At 53.7% G+C, this 18,432-nt stretch overlaps 1 protein-coding gene across 1 annotated transcript in view; it reads right to left on the reverse strand.

Annotated features, from left to right (window-relative positions):
• SYN2 (synapsin II) overlaps positions 1-18,432 on the reverse strand; it is a 347,187-nt gene that overhangs the window by 40,042 nt on the left and 288,713 nt on the right. Inside the window, exons 7-9 of the mRNA XM_075321261.1 lie at positions 13,740-13,882; positions 7,510-7,584; positions 5,521-5,623 (exon numbers count right to left, since the gene is read on the reverse strand). Coding sequence (XP_075177376.1) covers positions 5,521-5,623; positions 7,510-7,584; positions 13,740-13,882 — 321 coding nt within the window. The remainder of the gene's footprint in view (positions 1-5,520; positions 5,624-7,509; positions 7,585-13,739; positions 13,883-18,432) is intronic.

The raw sequence follows: 18,432 nt of genomic DNA on the forward strand, positions 1-18,432 counted from the left end.
GTTTGGGAGGGAAACCCAACTCCATTATCAGAACAGGCACCGAAGGATTCTTATGAAGTGGGTTTTTATTCCGAAACGCGTAGATAAAGCACTTTTCACCACTTCATGGACTGGACCTTCGGTTTATTGACAGCAACGCAGATTAATCCACGCTTCTTCCAGCCTCTATCAGGAGCCTTTCCTTTCTGGCAGATCTATGTGAGATTTATCAGGTTGAGTCTTAAAGACATTTTGCCTGTGATCACAGCTGCACCAGGAGGGCGTTCCCCAACATCTCCTCTATACAGATCCAGTGCATTATGCATTGGGATGGATGAGCGCGAACCACTCTTCAAATCCGCACAGTTTTATCAGAAAGGCCCTCTGCCGGGCACCGGCCTGAACCCGGCCCGGTTTCTGTGGCTTTCACTTGCAGGGTAGGGACATACTGGACACCACCCAGCCCAGGTCCATGCTCAGCTGCACATTGGGAGGAGTAGTGTCGGATACTCCACTTGCTTCAGTCCTGTTCCTGCTCCCAGTCCAGATACACATTGGCCAGGGGCACGGCAGGCCTGACTCCCCCAACTCAGAGGTTACCGCTCTGGACGCACCGGGGCTACCTCTGCTCCCAGTCTGGATACACATGGGCCATGGGCACGGCAGGCCTGACTCCCCCAACTCAGAGGTCACCGTCTCTGGACGCATCGGAGCTACCTCTGCTCCCAGTATGGATACACATGGGCCATGGGCACGGCAGGCCTGACTCCCCCAACTCAGAGGTCACCGTCTCTGGACGCATCGGAGCTACCTCTGCTGCCAGTCTGGATACACATGGGCCACGGGCACGGCCGACTCCCCCAACTCAGAGGTCACCATCTCTGGACGCACCGGGGTCACCTCTGCTCCCAGTCCAGATATACATGGGCCATGGGCACGGCAGGCCTGACTCCCCCAACTCAGAGGTTACCATCTCTTGACGCACGGGGGTCACGTCTTCTCCCAGTCCAGATATATATGTGCCATGGGCACGGCAGGCCTGACTCCCCCAACTCAGAGGTCACCATCTCTGGACGCACCGGGGTCACCTCTGCTCCCAGTATGGATACACATGGGCCATGGGCACAGCAGGCCTGACTCCCCCAACTCAGAGGTCACCATCTCTGAATGCACCGGGGTCACCTCTGCTCCCAGTCCAGATATACATGGGCCATGGGCACGGCAGGCCTGACTCCCCCAACTCAGAGGTTACCATCTCTTGACGCACGGTGGTCACATCTGCTCCCAGTCCAGATATACATGGGCCATGGGCACAGCAGGCCTGACTCCCCCAACTCAGAGGTTACCATCTCTGGACGCATCGGGGCAACCTCTGCTCCCAGTCCAGATATACATGTGCCATGGGCACGGCAGGCCTGACTCCCCCAACTCAGAGGTTACCATCTCTTGACGCACGGGGGTCACGTCTGCTCCCAGTCCAGATATACATGGGCCATGGGCACGGCAGGCCTGACTCCCCCAACTCAGAGGTTACCATCTCTTGACGCACGGGGGTCACCTCTGCTCCCAGTATGGATACACATGGGCCATGGGCACAGCAGGCCTGACTCCCCCAACTCAGAGGTTACCATCTCTGGACGCATCGGGGCAACCTCTGCTCCCAGTCCAGATATACATGTGCCATGGGCACGGCAGGCCTGACTCCCCCAACTCAGAGGTTACCATCTCTTGACGCACGGGGGTCACGTCTGCTCCCAGTCCAGATATACATGTGCCATGGGCACGGCAGGCCTGACTCCCCCAACTCAGAGGTTACCATCTCTGGACGCATCGGGGCTACCTCTGCTCCCAGTCTGGATACACATGGGCCATGGGCACAGCAGGCCTGACTCCCCCAACTCAGAGGTCACCGTCTCTGGATGCCCCGGGGCTACCTCTGCTCCCAGTCTGGATACACATGGGCCATGGGCATGGCAGGCCTGACTCCCCCAACTCAGAGGTCACCGTCTCTGGATGCCCCGGGGCTACCTCTGCTCCCAGTCTGGATACACATGGGCCATGGGCACAGCAGGCCTGACTCCCCCAACTCAGAGGTCACCATCTCTGAATGCACCGGGGTCACCTCTGCTCCCAGTCCAGATATACATGGGCCATGGGCACGGCAGGCCTGACTCCCCCAACTCAGAGGTTACCATCTCTGGACGCACCGGGGTCACGTCTGCTCCCAGTCCAGATATACATGGGCCATGGGCACGGCAGGCCTGACTCCCCCAACTCAGAGGTCACCATCTCTGGACGCACCGGGGTCACGTCTACTCCCATGGTTCTCAGGCCAACAGTGACCCTACTGTCCTCAGTGACAGACATCATTATTGCACACCTCAGTGCCGGCCCAGAAACTGGAGACACAAACTAATGGTTTTTTTTTGTTTTTTTTTCAGTTTTCAATATTTTATGATGATTAAAATCCCCCGGAAAAAAAAGAAGTATGTGAACGCCGTAATAGCACCGAGCAGGAATGTACGATGGCGTCATCTTCACTGCACAATGGGGGCTGCCAACGGGAAAACCCAAAATATGACGGGAACGTTTTATTTCACTGTTTTCCTGAACATTATAAAGTGACGTCTGCGGTCACTGAAAATCACAACTTGTCCACAAAAAACAGACATAAAAAAGAATCTTTTACCTCTTAGAAAATAGAAAAGAAAAGGTAAAAAAAAAATTGTATGAGGCGGGAAAAGGATCAACACGGGCGGAATACAGATTACTGCAATAGAAAGTGCAGAACAGAGAATATGTAAGTGACTATGATATTTATGTGATGTCAGCGATGTGCAGGGGCCGGTTATTTATGTGATGTCAGCGATGTGCAGGGGCCGGTTATTTATGTGATGTTAGCGATGTGCAGGGGCCGGTTATTTATGTGATGTCTGCGATGTGCGGGGGCCGGTTATTTATGTGATGTCAGCGATGTGCAGGGGCCGGTTATTTATGTGATGTTAGCGATGTGCAGGGGCCGGTTATTTATGTGATGTCAGTGATGTGCAGGGGACGGTTATTTATGTGATGTCAGCGATGTGCAGGGGCCGGTTATTTATGAGATGTCAGCGATGTGCAGGGGCCGGTTATTTATGTGATGTCAGCGATGTGCAGGGGCCGGTTATTTATGTGATGTCAGCGATGTGCAGGGGCCGGTTATTTATGTGATGTCAGCGATGTGCAGGGGACGGTTATTTATGTGATGTCAGCGATGTGCAGGGGCCGGTTATTTATGTGATGTCAGCGATGTGCAGAGGCCGGTTATTTATGTGATGTCAGCGATGTGCAGGGGCCGGTTATTTATGTGATGTCAGCGATGTGCAGGGGACGGTTATTTATGTGATGTCAGCGATGTGCAGGGGCCGGTTATTTATGTGATGTTAGCGATGTGCAGGGGCCGGTTATTTATGTGATGTCAGTGATGTGCAGGGGCCGGTTATTTATGTGATGTCAGCGATGTGCAGGGGCCGGTTATTTATGTGATGTCAGCGATGTGCAGAGGCCGGTTATTTATGTGATGTCAGCGATGTGCAGGGGCCGGTTATTTATGTGATGTCAGCGATGTGCAGGGGACGGTTATTTATGTGATGTCAGCGATGTGCAGGGGCCGGTTATTTATGTGATGTCAGCGATGTGCAGGGGCCGGTTATTTATATGATGTCAGCGATGTGCAGGGGCCGGTTATTTATGTGATGTCAGCGATGTGCAGGGGCCGGTTATTTATGTGATGTCAGCGATGTGCAGGGGCCGGTTATTTATGTGATGTCAGCGATGTGCAGGGGACGGTTATTTATGTGATGTCAGCGATGTGCAGGGGCCGGTTATTTATGTGATGTTAGCGATGTGCAGGGGCCGGTTATTTATGTGATGTCAGTGATGTGCAGGGGCCGGTTATTTATGTGATGTCAGCGATGTGCAGGGGCCGGTTATTTATGTGATGTCAGCGATGTGCAGGGGCCGGTTATTTATATGATGTCAGCGATGTGCAGGGGCCGGTTATTTATGTGATGTCAGCGATGTGCAGGGGACAGTTATTTATGTGATGTCAGCGATGTGCAGGGGCCGGTTATTTATGTGATGTCAGCGATGTGCAGGGGCCGGTTATTTATGTGATGTCAGCGATGTGCAGGGGCCGGTTATTTATATGATGTCAGCGATGTGCAGGGGCCGGTTATTTATGTGATGTCAGCGATGTGCAGGGGCCGGTTATTTATGTGATGTCAGCGATGTGCAGGGGCCGGTTATTTATGTGATGTCAGCGATGTGCAGGGGCCGGTTATTTATGTGAGGTCAGCGATGTGCAGGGGCCGGTTATTTATGTGATGTCAGCGATGTGCAGGGGCCGGTTATTTATGTGATGTCAGCGATGTGCAGGGGCCGGTTATTTATGTGATGTCAGCGATGTGCAGGGGACAGTTATTTATGTGATGTCAGTGATGTGCAGGGGCCGGTTATTTATGTGTCAGCGATGTGCGGGGGCCGGTTATTTATGTGATGTCAGCGATGTGCAGGGGCCGGTTATTTATGTGATGTCAGCGATGTGCAGGGGCCGGTTATTTATGTGATGTCAGCGATGTGCAGGGGCCGGTTATTTATGTGATGTCAGCGATGTGCAGGGGCCGGTTATTTATGTGATGTCAGCGATGTGCAGGGGCCGGTTATTTATGTGATGTCAGCGATGTGCAGGGGCCGGTTACTTATGTGATGTCAGCGATGTGCAGGGGCCGGTTATTTATGTGAGGTCAGCGATGTGCAGGGGCCGGTTATTTATGTGATGTCAGCGATGTGCAGAGGCCGGTTATTTATGTGATGTCAGCGATGTGCAGGGGACGGTTATTTATGTGAGGTCAGCGATGTGCAGGGGCCGGTTATTTATGTGATGTCAGCGATGTGCAGGGGATGGTTATTTATGTGATGTCAGCGATGTGCAGGGGCCGGTTATTTATGTGATGTCAGCGATGTGCAGGGGATGGTTATTTATGTGATGTCAGCGATGTGCAGGGGCCGGTTATTTATGTGATGTCAGCGATGTGCAGGGGCCGGTTATTTATGTGATGTCAGCGATGTGCAGGGGCCGGTTATTTATGTGAGGTCAGCGATGTGCAGGGGCCGGTTATTTATGTGATGTCAGCGATGTGCAGAGGCCGGTTATTTATGTGATGTCAGCGATGTGCAGGGGCCGGTTATTTATGTGATGTCAGCGATGTGCAGAGGCCGGTTATTTATGTGATGTCAGCGATGTGCAGGGGCCGGTTATTTATGTGATGTTAGCGATGTGCAGGGGCCGGTTATTTATGTGATGTCAGCGATGTGCAGGGGCCGGTTCACACACGGTGCTTCTCTGCGTCTCTGCTGTTCATTGTTATTTTTGGCTTTTTTTTCTGTCCGTTTCCTCATCCATTATCCACAAACACTACAAACAAATGATCAGGTTTGTACTCATACGAGTGAATAGAGGCCGCCCAGAATATCAGGCGCCGCTGACCGCGAGACACTCACCTCTATTATATAGTCTTTGCCGTCTTTTCCGTGCACAATCTTCACCGCGCAGATGTCTAAGCCCCCAAAGATCTCGGAGCACATGTCCACCCACATCTTATACCTGCCGAGAAGGACACGGACATTGTCATTGTGTTTGCTGTAAAATATGTCCACACTTTACGACCTGTCCCAGCTGTAAATGCCGGATACAAATGTATGAATGTTTCCTGCCATTTATTACACGCAACAAAACTAACACTGACTGGAGAAGGGAGCGTGGTCACCCGATGAGGAAAAGGGAGCGTGGTCACCCGATGAGGAAAAGGGAGCGTGGTCACCCGATGAGGAAAAGGGAGCGTGGTCACCCGATGAGTAAAAGGGAGCGTGGTCACCTGATGAGGAAAAGGGAGTGTGGTCACCTGATGAGGAAAAGGGAGCGTGGTCACCTGATGAGTAAAAGGGAGCGTGGTCACCTGATGAGGAAAAGGGAGTGTGGTCACCTGATGAGGAAAAGGGAGCATGGTCACCCGATGAGGGAAAGGGAGCGTGGTCACCCGATGAGGGAAAGGGAGCGTGGTCACCCGATGAGGGAAAGGGAGCGTGGTCACCCGATGAGGGAAAGGGAGCGTGGTCACCTGATGAGGAAAAGGGAGTGTGGTCACCTGATGAGGAAAAGGGAGCGTGGTCACCCGATGAGTAAAAGTGAGCGTGGTCACCTGATGAGGAAAAGGGAGTGTGGTCACCTGATGAGGAAAAGGGAGCATGGTCACCTGATGAGGAAAAGGGAGCGTGGTCACCGACGGGGAAAAGGGAGCGTGGTCACCGACGGGGAAAAGGGAGCGTGGTCACCGACGGGGAAAAGGGAGCGTGGTCACCTGATGGGGAAAAGGGAGCGTGGTCACCTGATGGGGAAAAGGGAGCGTGGTCACCTGATGGGGAAAAGGGAGCGTGGTCACCTGATGGGGAAAAGGGAGCGTGGTCACCTGATGGGGAAAAGGGAGCGTGGTCACCTGATGGGGAAAAGGGAGCGTGGTCACCGACGGGGAAAAGGGAGCGTGGTCACCGACGGGGAAAAGGGAGCGTGGTCACCGACGGGGAAAAGGGAGCGTGGTCACCTGATGGGGTGAAGCCCGACACATCGATCACTGCATTTATACAGCCCCATAGTGCTGAGCCCGGCTGCGCCCTCCCTTCTGGATCGTCACCTCCTCCTCTTACTACAGTCAGTGAATGTCGGGGAAGTGAGGAGACGATGGCCGGAGCTTTAGGAGAGGAACGCTGTTCCATTATTGTCTGATGTCAGATTCTCACTCATCCACATTTCAGGATCTTTTCCAGAATTTTTGCTTCATAAAGATCCATAAGTTTTTTATAGGTGACGGATCCGGACTGCAGGCGGCCGGTTTAACCCTCTGCGGAGCCGTGCTGTGTGATGGATGCAGGATGTGTTTTACATCATCTAGCTGAAATATACTCTGCCTTTGACGCCGGCTCACTCGCCGAGCCCGCATCTTTCCCCAGCCATCGTGTGCCTCTATACATGTCTGGTGTCCATGCACTCGTACTGACCTGGATAATCATACTGTGAGGTCAGTTTAACCATATAGTCAACATAGTAATTAAACGACCCCCAAACAAAAAAAATTGTGTAATTGCATTTTTTTTGCAATTTTAATGCACTTTGAATTTTTTCCCATTTTTCAGTACTTTATATGGTAGAATGAATGATGTAATTCAAAAGTACAACCCGTCCTGCAAAACATAAGCCCTAGTATGGCTATGAGGGTGGAAAAATAATAAAGTTATGACTCCTGGAAGAAGGGGAGGAAAAGACAAAAAACGGAAAATTGCCCAGGGGTGAAGAGGTTAAACTGCGCAGCTCCTCACCTATCCCGCACTGTCAGTAATGTGAAGGGGTCAGTGCTACCCTCTCGGACCCTGATAAATACACATATAGTGATGATGGAGCGGACGCGTCCATCCGCCCTCTACTCCGGAACCACTCACCGGTCCGACATCGCCACCTGCTCCAACATCGCAGAGCCCGTGTTGGTTTTCCAGTTTCCTGATATAGAGGTTCTCCTGGAGAGAGAGGAAAAGAAAACGGCCAAAGATGAAGAAACGTATAGAATAAAGCCCCAAACTGAGCGCAACAAAATGTCTGCACCATAAAGATGAAAATATAACAGTCATTATAAAGACCACTCCCAGTGTATTACCGGCGTCTGTCCCGGCTGAAGGTCGCGGGTCACAAGGTGACATTATAGGACGTCACAGAACGCAGCGCGATAATGCGACCCGAAGATCTCAGCTTAGTCACCTTAGTGTTTACAGCCATCGTCTGCCGGAGGTGATGGCTATTTATTATATATAAAATTATATTATATATTCTGCCCGGAGATCAGCTCTAATCTACAGGTGCTGATAAATCCCTGCCCAGCCCCATCACAGGTGATAACAAGCCTCATCAATCTGTCTCTATAATGGATGGGAATGCCGGTCCTTCACCGAGAGGCGCGCTACATTCCTGAAAATTTATGGACGCCCCCTTAAATACCAATAAAGGGGAATTCTGGCAGGAAGAAGTTGTTCCCTGTCCACATCATAGGTGATAACGTCTAGATCAGTGGGGTCCAGATGCTTTTATACCTCTGAGAATGGAGGATCAGTGCTCATGCTCATCCGCCGCTCTGAGCTCTGCACTTGTCATGCTCATCCGCCGCTCTGAGCTCTGCACTTGTCATGCTCATCTGCCGCTCTGAGCTCTGCACTTGTCATGCTCATCCGCCGCTCTGAGCTCTGCACTTGTCATGCTCATCCGCCGCTCTGAGCTCTGCACTTGTCATGCTCATCCGCCGCTCTGAGCTCTGCACTTGTCATGCTCGTCCGCCGCTCTGAGCTCTGCACTTGTCATGCTCATCCGCCGCTCTGAGCGCTGCACTTGTCATGCTCATCCGCCGCTCTGAGCGCTGCACTTGTCATGCTCATCCGCCGCTCTGAGCTCTGCACTTGTCATGCTCATCCGCCGCTCTGAGCTCTGCACTTGTCATGCTCATCCGCCGCTCTGAGCTCTGCACTTGTCATGCTCATCCGCCGCTCTGAGCTCTGCACTTGTCATGCTCATCCGCCGCTCTGAGCGCTGCACTTGTCATGCTCGTCCGCCGCTCTGAGCTCTGCACTTCTCATGCTCGTCCGCCGCTCTGAGCTCTGCACTTGTCATGCTCATCCGCCGCTCTGAGCTCTGCACTTGTCATGCTCATCCGCCGCTCTGAGCTCTGCACTTGTCATGCTCGTCCGCCGCTCTGAGCTCTGCACTTGTCATGCTCATCCGCCGCTCTGAGCGCTGCACTTGTCATGCTCATCCGCCGCTCTGAACGCTGCACTTGTCATGCTCATCTGCCGCTCTGAGCGCTGCACTTGTCATGCTCGTCCGCCGCTCTGAGCTCTGCACTTGTCATGCTCATCCGCCGCTCTGAGCTCTGCACTTGTCATGCTCGTCCGCCGCTCTGAGCGCTGCACTTGTCATGCTCGTCCGCCGCTCTGAGCTCTGCACTTGTCATGCTTGTCCGCTGCTCTGAGCTCTGCACTTGTCATGCTCATCCGCCGCTCTGAGCGCTGCACTTGTCATGCTCATCCGCCGCTCTAAGCGCTGCACTTGTCATGCTCATCTGTCTTTCGCTCTGAGCGCTGCACTTGTCATGCTCGTCTACCGCTGTGAACGCTGCACTTGTCATGCTCATCCGTTGCTCTGAGCTCTGCACTTGTCATGCTCATCCGCTGCTCTGAGCGCTGCACTTGTCATGCTCATCCGCCGCTCTGAGCGCTGCACTTGTCATGCTCGTCCGCCGCTCTGAGCTCTGCACTTGTCATGCTTGTCCGCTGCTCTGAGCGCTGCACTTGTCATGCTCATCCGCCGCTCTGAGTGCTGCACTTGTCATGCTCATCCGCCACTCTAAGCGCTGCACTTGTCATGCTCGTCCACTGCTCTGAGCTCTGCACTTGTCATGCTCATCCGCCGCTCTGAGCGCTGCACTTGTCATGCTCATCTGCCGCTCTGAGCTCTGCACTTGTCATGCTCATCTGCCGCTCTGAGCTCTGCACTTGTCATGCTCATCCGCCGCTCTGAGCTCTGCACTTGTCATGCTCATCCGCCGCTCTGAGCTCTGCACTTGTCATGCTCGTCCGCCGCTCTGAGCGCTGCACTTGTCATGCTCGTCCGCCGCTCTGAGCTCTGCACTTGTCATGCTCATCCGCCGCTCTGAGCGCTGCACTTGTCATGCTCATCTGCTGCTCTGAGCGCTGCACTTGTCATGCTCATCTGTCTTTCGCTCTGAGCGCTGCACTTGTCATGCTCGTCTACCGCTGTGAGCGCTGCACTTGTCATGTTCATCTGCTGCTCTGAGCGCTGCACTGGTCATGCTCGTCTACCGCTGTGAGCGCTGCACTTGTCATGCTCATCCGCCGCTCTGAGCGCTGCACTTGTCATGCTCATCCGCCGCTCTGAGCTCTGCACTTGTCATGCTCATCTGCCGCTCTGAGCTCTGCACTTGTCATGCTCATCCGCCGCTCTGAGCGCTGCACTTGTCATGCTCGTCTACCGCTGTGAGCGCTGCACTTGTCATGTTCATCTGCTGCTCTGAGCGCTGCACTTGTCATGCTCTTCTACCGCTGTGAGCGCTGCACTTGTCATGCTCATCCGCCGCTCTGAGCGCTGCACTTGTCATGCTCATCCGCCGCTCTGAGCTCTGCACTTGTCATGCTCGTCCGCCGCTCTGAGCTCTGCACTTGTCATGCTCATCCGCCGCTCTGAGCGCTGCACTTGTCATGCTCATCCGCCGCTCTGAGCGCTGCACTTGTCATGCTCGTCCGCCGCTCTGAGCGCTGCACTTGTCATGCTTGTCCGCTGCTCTGAGCTCTGCACTTGTCATGCTCATCTGCCGCTCTGAGCTCTGCACTTGTCATGCTCATCTGCCGCTCTGAGCTCTGCACTTGTCATGCTCGTCCGCCGCTCTGAGCTCTGCACTTGTCATGCTCATCCGCCGCTCTGAGCTCTGCAATTGTCATGCTCGTCCGCCGCTCTGAGCGCTGCAATTGTCATGCTCGTCCGCCGCTCTGAGCGCTGCACTTGTCATGCTCGTCCGCCGCTCTGAGCTCTGCACTTGTCATGCTCATCTGCCGCTCTGAGCTCTGCACTTGTCATGCTCGTCCGCCGCTCTGAGCTCTGCACTTGTCATGCTCATCCGCCGCTCTGAGCTCTGCACTTGTCATGCTCGTCCGCCGCTCTGAGCGCTGCACTTGTCATGCTCGTCCGCCGCTCTGAGCTCTGCACTTGTCATGCTTGTCCGCTGCTCTGAGCTCTGCATTTGTCATGCTCATCCGCCGCTCTGAGCGCTGCACTTGTCATGCTCGTCTACCGCTGTGAGCGCTGCACTTGTCATGCTCATCTGCTGCTCTGAGCGCTGCACTTGTCATGCTCGTCTACCGCTGTGAGCGCTGCACTTGTCATGCTCATCCGCTGCTCTGAGCTCTGCACTTGTCATGCTCATCCGCTGCTCTGAGCGCTGCACTTGTCATACTCATCCGCCGCTCTGAGCTCTGCACTTGTAATGCTCATCCGCCGCTCTGAGCTCTGCACTTGTCATGCTCATCCGCCGCTCTGAGCTCTGCACTTGTCATGCTCATCCGCCGCTCTGAGCTCTGCACTTGTCATGCTCGTCCGCCGCTCTGAGCTCTGCACTTGTCATGCTCGTCCGCCGCTCTGAGCTCTGCACTTCTCATGCTCATCTGCCGCTCTGAGCTCTGCACTTGTCATGCTCGTCCGCCTCTCTGAGCGCTGCACTTGTCATGCTCGTCCGCCGCTCTGAGCTCTGCACTTGTCATGCTTGTCCGCTGCTCTGAGCTCTGCACTTGTCATGCTCATCCGCCGCTCTGAGTGCTGCACTTGTCATGCTCATCCGCCGCTCTAAGCGCTGCACTTGTCATGCTCGTCCACTGCTCTGAGCTCTGCACTTGTCATGCTCATCCGCCGCTCTGAGCGCTGCACTTGTCATGCTCATCTGTCTTTCGCTCTGAGCGCTGCACTTGTCATGCTCGTCTACCGCTGTGAGCGCTGCACTTGTCATGCTCATCTGCTGCTCTGAGCGCTGCACTTGTCATGCTCATCTGTCTTTCGCTCTGAGCTCTGCACTTGTCATGCTCGTCTACCGCTGTGAGCGCTGCACTTGTCATGCTCATCCGCTGCTCTGAGCTCTGCACTTGTCATGCTCATCCGCCGCTCTGAGCTCTGCACTTGTCATGCTCATCCGCCGCTCTGAGCGCTGCCCTTGTCATGTTCGTCCGCTGCTCTGAGCTCTGCACTTGTCATGCTCATCTGTCTTTCGCTCTGAGCGCTGCACTTGTCATGCTCGTCTACCCCTGTGAGCGCTGCACTTGTCATGCTTGTGTGTCTTTCGCTCTGAGCGCTGCACTTGTCATGCTCGTCTACCGCTGTGAGCGCTGCACTTGTCATGCTTGTCCGCCACTCTGAGCGCTGCATTTTTCATGCCCATCTGAGGCTGCACTTGTCATGCTCGTCCACTGGACTGAGCGCTGCACTTGTCATGCTTGTCCACCGCTCTGAGCGCTGCACTATTCATGCTCGTCCACTGGACTGAGCGCTGCACTTGTCATGCTCGTCCACTGGACTGAGCGCTGCACTTGTCATGCTTGTCCACTGCTCTGAGCGCTGCCCTTGTCATGCTTGTCCACCGCTCTGAGCGCTGCACTATTCATGCTCGTCCACTGGACTGAGCGCTGCACTTGTCATGCTTGTCTGCTGCTCTGAGCACTGCCCTTGTCATGCTTGTCCACCGCTCTGAGCGCTGCACTATTCATGCTCGTCCACTGGACTGAGCCCTGCGCTTGTCATGCTCGTCCACTGGACTGAGCCCTGCGCTTGTCATGCTCGTCCATTGGACTGAGCCCTGCGCTTGTCATGCTCATCCACTGGACTGAGCGCTGCACTTGTCATGCTTGTCCGCTGCTCTGAGCGCTGCCCTTGTCATGCTTGTCCGCTGCTCTGAGCGCTGCACTTGTCATGCTCATCCGCCGCTCTGAGCGCTGCTGTCATGCTCCCCGGGTCCCCTGCCTTGCTTCCCGGCTCCCCTGCCTCGCTCCCCGGCTCACCTGCCACGCTCCCCGGCTTCCCTGCCTCGCTCCCCGGCTCCTCTGTCAGGCGTCCCCCGCTCCACAGCCTCCAGCCCCCATCACCTGCGGTCCCTAGGCGGCCCGGTCCCCGCTCCCGGCGCCCGTCGGCAGCTCTGCTCCAGGCCGGCTCCCCTGCCTCCTCTTCACCGCTCCCTGCCCTGGCTTCTGGCACCCGGGCCTCGCGCATGCGCATTAGGGCGCGCGCGCGGTCATTGACCCTTTCTTAAAGGGCCAGTGTCCTCCAACAGGATATTGAAGGATCAGGTACTGGGTATATAGGGGGATCCTTTCCAAGTGGGCGGGGCCTGTTCTTCGTGTTTCCTAAGCTAGGAGTCAGGTCTCCTTGTGTCTGTGATATACTCACCGCTCTCTCTCGTAGAGCCGCTCCTGCCTCGCCAACCGGTCCTGACGATACCCGAACCCTGAACGGTGACGGCCTGCCATCCCGTCAGTTCCTGCCATCTCCGATCCCTGTGGTGACCCGCCTTCTCGCTCCATTGGTTCCGGACTCTGCCTGACGATATCTCGGCCTCCGAACCTGAGCTCCGTCACCCGGATTACCATCAGAGACCCCGTGGTCCCAGGGACTTCTTTGCTCCACTCCTCTAAACGGACTGTCCTGCTAGTGCTCCGGCTACCGGGCACCTTGCCCTCGGTGAGGTGTTCAGCCCAGTGGATCCACCTCCTGGGTCTGCCCGTCCACCTGGCCCTAACAGCTGCGCTTGTCATGCTTGTCCGCTGGACTGAGCGCTGCGCTTGTCATGCTTGTCCGCTGGACTGAGCGCTGCGCTTGTCATGCTCATACTCCGCTCTGAGCGCTGCACTTGTCTTTCACCAGCAGCCCCATAGACAATGAATAGAGCAGAGGGGGAGAGTGAACACTGACGCTCAATCTCACGGGGCGATGAGTGGGGTCCCAGCAGTAAGACCACCACAGATCTATGACTGTACATTAGGGGGAGCGCTGCATTTAAACACCAATGATAGGACACGATCACTCGAATGCCGGGGCCTGCAGTATATACAGACCATACAGCCAGGGCTGCGCTTACATGTACGCCTTGTAGTTATTTCCGATCTTCTGAATCCGGATGTCATACTTGGAGTCTATGAAGGGCTCGGTGGTGGCATACGTTTGGGTTAAGGCCACGACGCTGGCGATATCCTGGAAGTCGTAGTGATTTTCTATCTTCACCTGTAGAAGAAAACAACAATCACAACCTGAATATAGAAGACGAGCAATAAAAATGCTTCAGAGAAAAAAGAAACATTACATGAATTACCGCGGGAAGTAAAGGTCTCCTAATATTTCCCACCATCGGCCATCACATTACACAGTATCACCTGATTCGCCTGAGCAACCTCATATTGTGCTGGATCCATCGGGCCCCCAAACAGCTGGGACTTGAGGCGTGGACCTCACAAGACCTCTGAAGGTGACATCTGGCACCATCCACCACCCGAGGTGCGGACCTCACAAGACCTCTGGAGGTGACATCTGGGGCTTCCCACCACCTGAGGTGCGGACCTCACAAGACCTCTGCAGGTGACATTTGGCACCATCCACCACCGGAGGTGCGGACCTCACAAGACCTCTGGAGGTAACATCTGGGGCTTCCCACCACATGAGGTGCGGACCTCACAAGACCTCTGCAGGTGACATCTGGCACCATCCACCACCGGAGGTGCGGACCTCACAAGACCTCTGGAGGTGACATCTGGGGCTTCCCACCACCTGAGGTGCGGACCTCACAAGACCTCTGCAGGTGACATCTGGCGCCTCCCACCAACCAAGGTGCAGAACTCACAAGACCTCTGAAGGTGACATCTGGCACCATCCACCCCCGGAGGTGCGGACCTCACAAGACCTCTGGAGGTGACATCTGGGGCTTCCCACCACCTGAGGTGCGGACCTCACAAGACCTCTGCAGGTGACATCTGGCACCATCCACCACCCGAGCTGCGGACCTCACAAGACCTCTGAAGGTGACATCTGGCGCCTCCCACCAACCAAGGTGGAGATCTCACAAGACCTCTGGAGGTGACATCTGGGGCCTCCCACTACCTGAGGTGCGGACCTCACAAGACCTCTAAAGGTGACATCTGGCACCATCCACCACCCGAGGTGCGGACCTCACAAGACCTCTGCAGGTGACATTTGGTGCCTCCCACCAGCCGAGATGCGGACCTCACAAAACCAAACCTTTGACTCCGACACCTCAATTTCCCTTGCACCAACTCCGACTCCACGACTCAGACTCCTATATATATTGGTTATAGTTAAGTGAAAAATGTATTGTACAATGTGAACATCAGACATTTCATCATTTTTATGATACAATAATCAAGATATTTGGATAGAACATAAAATATATTTATTGGATACAACTTTAGAACACAAAAAACTAATAAATTGTAAATATGTAACACAATATGTAATATACAGTAGATTATATATACCATGTGTATGTGTGTATATATATATATATAAATATATAAATATATATATATATATATATATGTATTACATATTGTATTAAATGTCTGATGTTCACATTGTACAATACATTTTTCACTTAAATGTAAGCATTATACTAAATATTATTATTTAGTATGTTTCTGTTGAAAACTGTTTTTTGCCACTTACATAGTGTATTACATAGTTTACATAACATATATATATATATACAGTTAGGTCCAGAAATGTTTGGCCAGTGACACAATTTTGGCGAGTTGGGCTCTGCATGCCACCACATTGGATTTGAAATGAAACCTCTACAACAGAATTCAAGTGCAGATTGTAACGTTTAATTTGAAGGTTTGAACAAAAATATCTGATAGAAATTGTAGGAATTGTCACATTTCTTTACAAACACTCCACATTTTAGGAGGTCAAAAGTAATTGGACACAGGATGCTGAGCTGAGTGGACGTGGGGAAGAGGAGCTCCTGTTGACCCTCAGCTAAATTAGCACTTATCATAAGCACAAACCTACTCACCGGCTCTCAGGATGGGACCACGGAGGATTAAACCGTCGCAGCAGGCATCGGTGGCCCCCCCGCTGCACACCACGGCGCTGGATACTTTCTTGGGCCTGGAACAGGGTCCAGGGGAGGCCCAGACGCCATCTTTCCAGGAGCATGGAGGGGAAATGGAGGCACTGGCCCGGCCTGCTAAGCAGCAAGAGAAGGAGGAGTGGGTGAGCGGGGACACAGGGGGGAGTGGAGGAATCTCTGCAGCAGATCCAACAGGGGATGCCTTGGCTCAGCAGCCCTGCACTGCATCGGATCCTCAGGCACAGCAGCAGCAGGCCCAGGAGCACATAGTGGCTGTGGGAGATAAGGTGGAGGTCGGGGGGCAGCCCTCCCCACTGCCGGGAGAAGAAGGGACTGCAGCTACAGCTGGTAATATCAGGGAACAGAGCAGCCTGCTTCCCCCCTCTGGGCCTCGGTGTGGAGATCATCCTCCCCAGCACCAGACTAAAACTCCAGTGTCTATTACTGCAGGTGCTCACCTTAAAGGGCCAGACACCTTCTATAAGGACATGCACGATTTCATAAGTAAACTTCCTTCTAAAGAGGACTTTCAATGCCTCATACGTGAGGTTAAAGCAACTTGCAGGTCAGAAATAGCTGAAGTGAGGAGAGATTTGCAGCAATTGTCTGGCAGAATTGAATCCCTGGAGGAAGAGCATGACATCACCAGATCCCATGTATCAGAATTACACAAACTGGCAACATCGCAACAAAAAATAATGGAGGATATGCAGTCTCACATAGAGGATCTCGACAACAGAGGACGCCGTTGCAATGTCCGTGTGAGGGGGGTCCCAGAGTCAGATGGGCCCGAGGACACAAACTCCATACTACAATCCATCTTTAATGAAGTGTTGGACGCTCCCCCTTCTAACATCATCAAGCTGGACAGGGCACACAGGGCTTTACAGCCGAAGAATTTATCCACCCAACCCCGGGACATCATTTGTTGCATTCACGACTTCTCCACCAAAGAACTGATCATGGCTAAGGCTAGAATGAGGCGCACGGCACCTGTGTTCAATGGCAAGGAAATCCAGCTTTTCCCGGATCTTTCTCGCATCACACTCCAGAAAAGGCGGCACCTCAAACCCCTCCTCACGAGCCTGAAGGAGCACCAGGTTCCATACCGCTGGGGTTACCCGTTTGCACTAACAGCGCGCAGAGGGGGTAAATCGGCGACCCTTCGCACTCCAGCAGATACCACTCTGTTCTGTGAAGCACTGGACATTCCAGCGGTCTGTATCCCAGATTGGGACTTGCAAAGGTTAGAAGGGCCGCCCCCTCCCGTGTGGTCCAAGGTGAGGGGTGGAGGGCGTGGGGCTTTGGGGGGGAGAGGAGGTAGGGGCCGCGGGTCGCCCCCCTCCCCGGCTCACCGTTGAGGACACTTCTTAACCTGGTTGGTGCCTATTTCTTATACCCTCTGAGTTCCAGTGGCTGAGCATGCTTTGTGATACTGTGACTCTCTCTACAGCAAGCCTCTGACTGTCCATTGTGTCATCTGCGGCCCTCTGGGTCTGTTGAGCTGCATAAGGGGGGGGGGGGGGGCTGTAGCCACAATGATGCCGTGGGTGGTAGGGGGTTGGCGGGAGCCCGGTCCCCTTACTTGGAGTTAGTGGTTGAGGTTTTTTGTTTTGTTTTTTTTTTTTTTTTTTTCCCTTGTTTCCTTTTGGCACGGGCCTGTGCCCACTGGACTGACCCCCGTGGGAGGGCTACTGGGGAGTGAGGTGGGTGGCTCTCTTAGCTCAGACGGGTTGGGGAACCTCCCTCTAGGTCTCTCCCTTCCGGGTTGACCCCCCGGGAATCTATGCCTAAGGTTTATGCATTTTGGTTATTGTTCTTAATTCATGTTCATTTCTATGTTTGTCCTTGTCTTCCCCCCTCCCCGATGTTTTTTCCTTATGTGTCCTTTCAGGTACCACCCCTTCTAGAGTCCCTGGGAGCTGCGGCCCTTTGTCGTATGGACCATCTCCTCTGGCCGGCTTCACAGGGGAAGTCATGCCCCCGACGGTATAGGTGTGCCATTAGCTTTTTCTTACTTCTAAGTTTTAGATATGACCCGCATTATCTCTCTTAACGTAAAAGGTCTGAATTCACCCCGTAAGAGGAAATTGCTGCTACAGGAACTGAAAACATCAGGGGCAGACATAGCCTTTATCCAAGAAACACATTTTGTGGAATCAAACACTTTCAAATTTGCGTCCCACCGCTTTCCCATCCATTACTCGGCTTACTCGGGCTCCAAGAGGGGGGGAGTTGCTATTTTAATATCCTCCAGTTGTCCTCTACAAATTACGGGTTCTCACTGCGATCCAGAGGGTAGATATGTGATTCTGGAGGGCCAACTGGGGGGATCCCCGCACATACTGGCCAACATTTATGCACCTAATGAAGGGCAGATACGCTTTCTTAAGAAAATACTCGATCTGATAGGCGGACTGGCACCGGCCTCTACGGTGTTGGGGGGAGACTTTAACATCCCTTTTTCGGAGGTGGCTGACAGACTCTCTGTGGGTGGACACCCTCCATCGGGTGCTTTGAAAAATTTGTCCCGGGACTTTCGGAGGCTCATTAGATCAGGGGCTTTATACGACGCTTGGAGGGTGGACCACCCGGGAGAGAAGGCCTTTTCCTTCTACTCGCATCCGCATCAGACGCACACCAGAATAGACTATTTTTTCATTGACTCACAGCTGCTGGGGCGTCTTGA

The sequence above is a fragment of the Anomaloglossus baeobatrachus genome, chromosome 8 (genome assembly GCF_048569485.1).
Source record: "Anomaloglossus baeobatrachus isolate aAnoBae1 chromosome 8, aAnoBae1.hap1, whole genome shotgun sequence".
In the NCBI taxonomy this organism is placed as follows: domain Eukaryota; kingdom Metazoa; phylum Chordata; class Amphibia; order Anura; family Aromobatidae; genus Anomaloglossus; species Anomaloglossus baeobatrachus.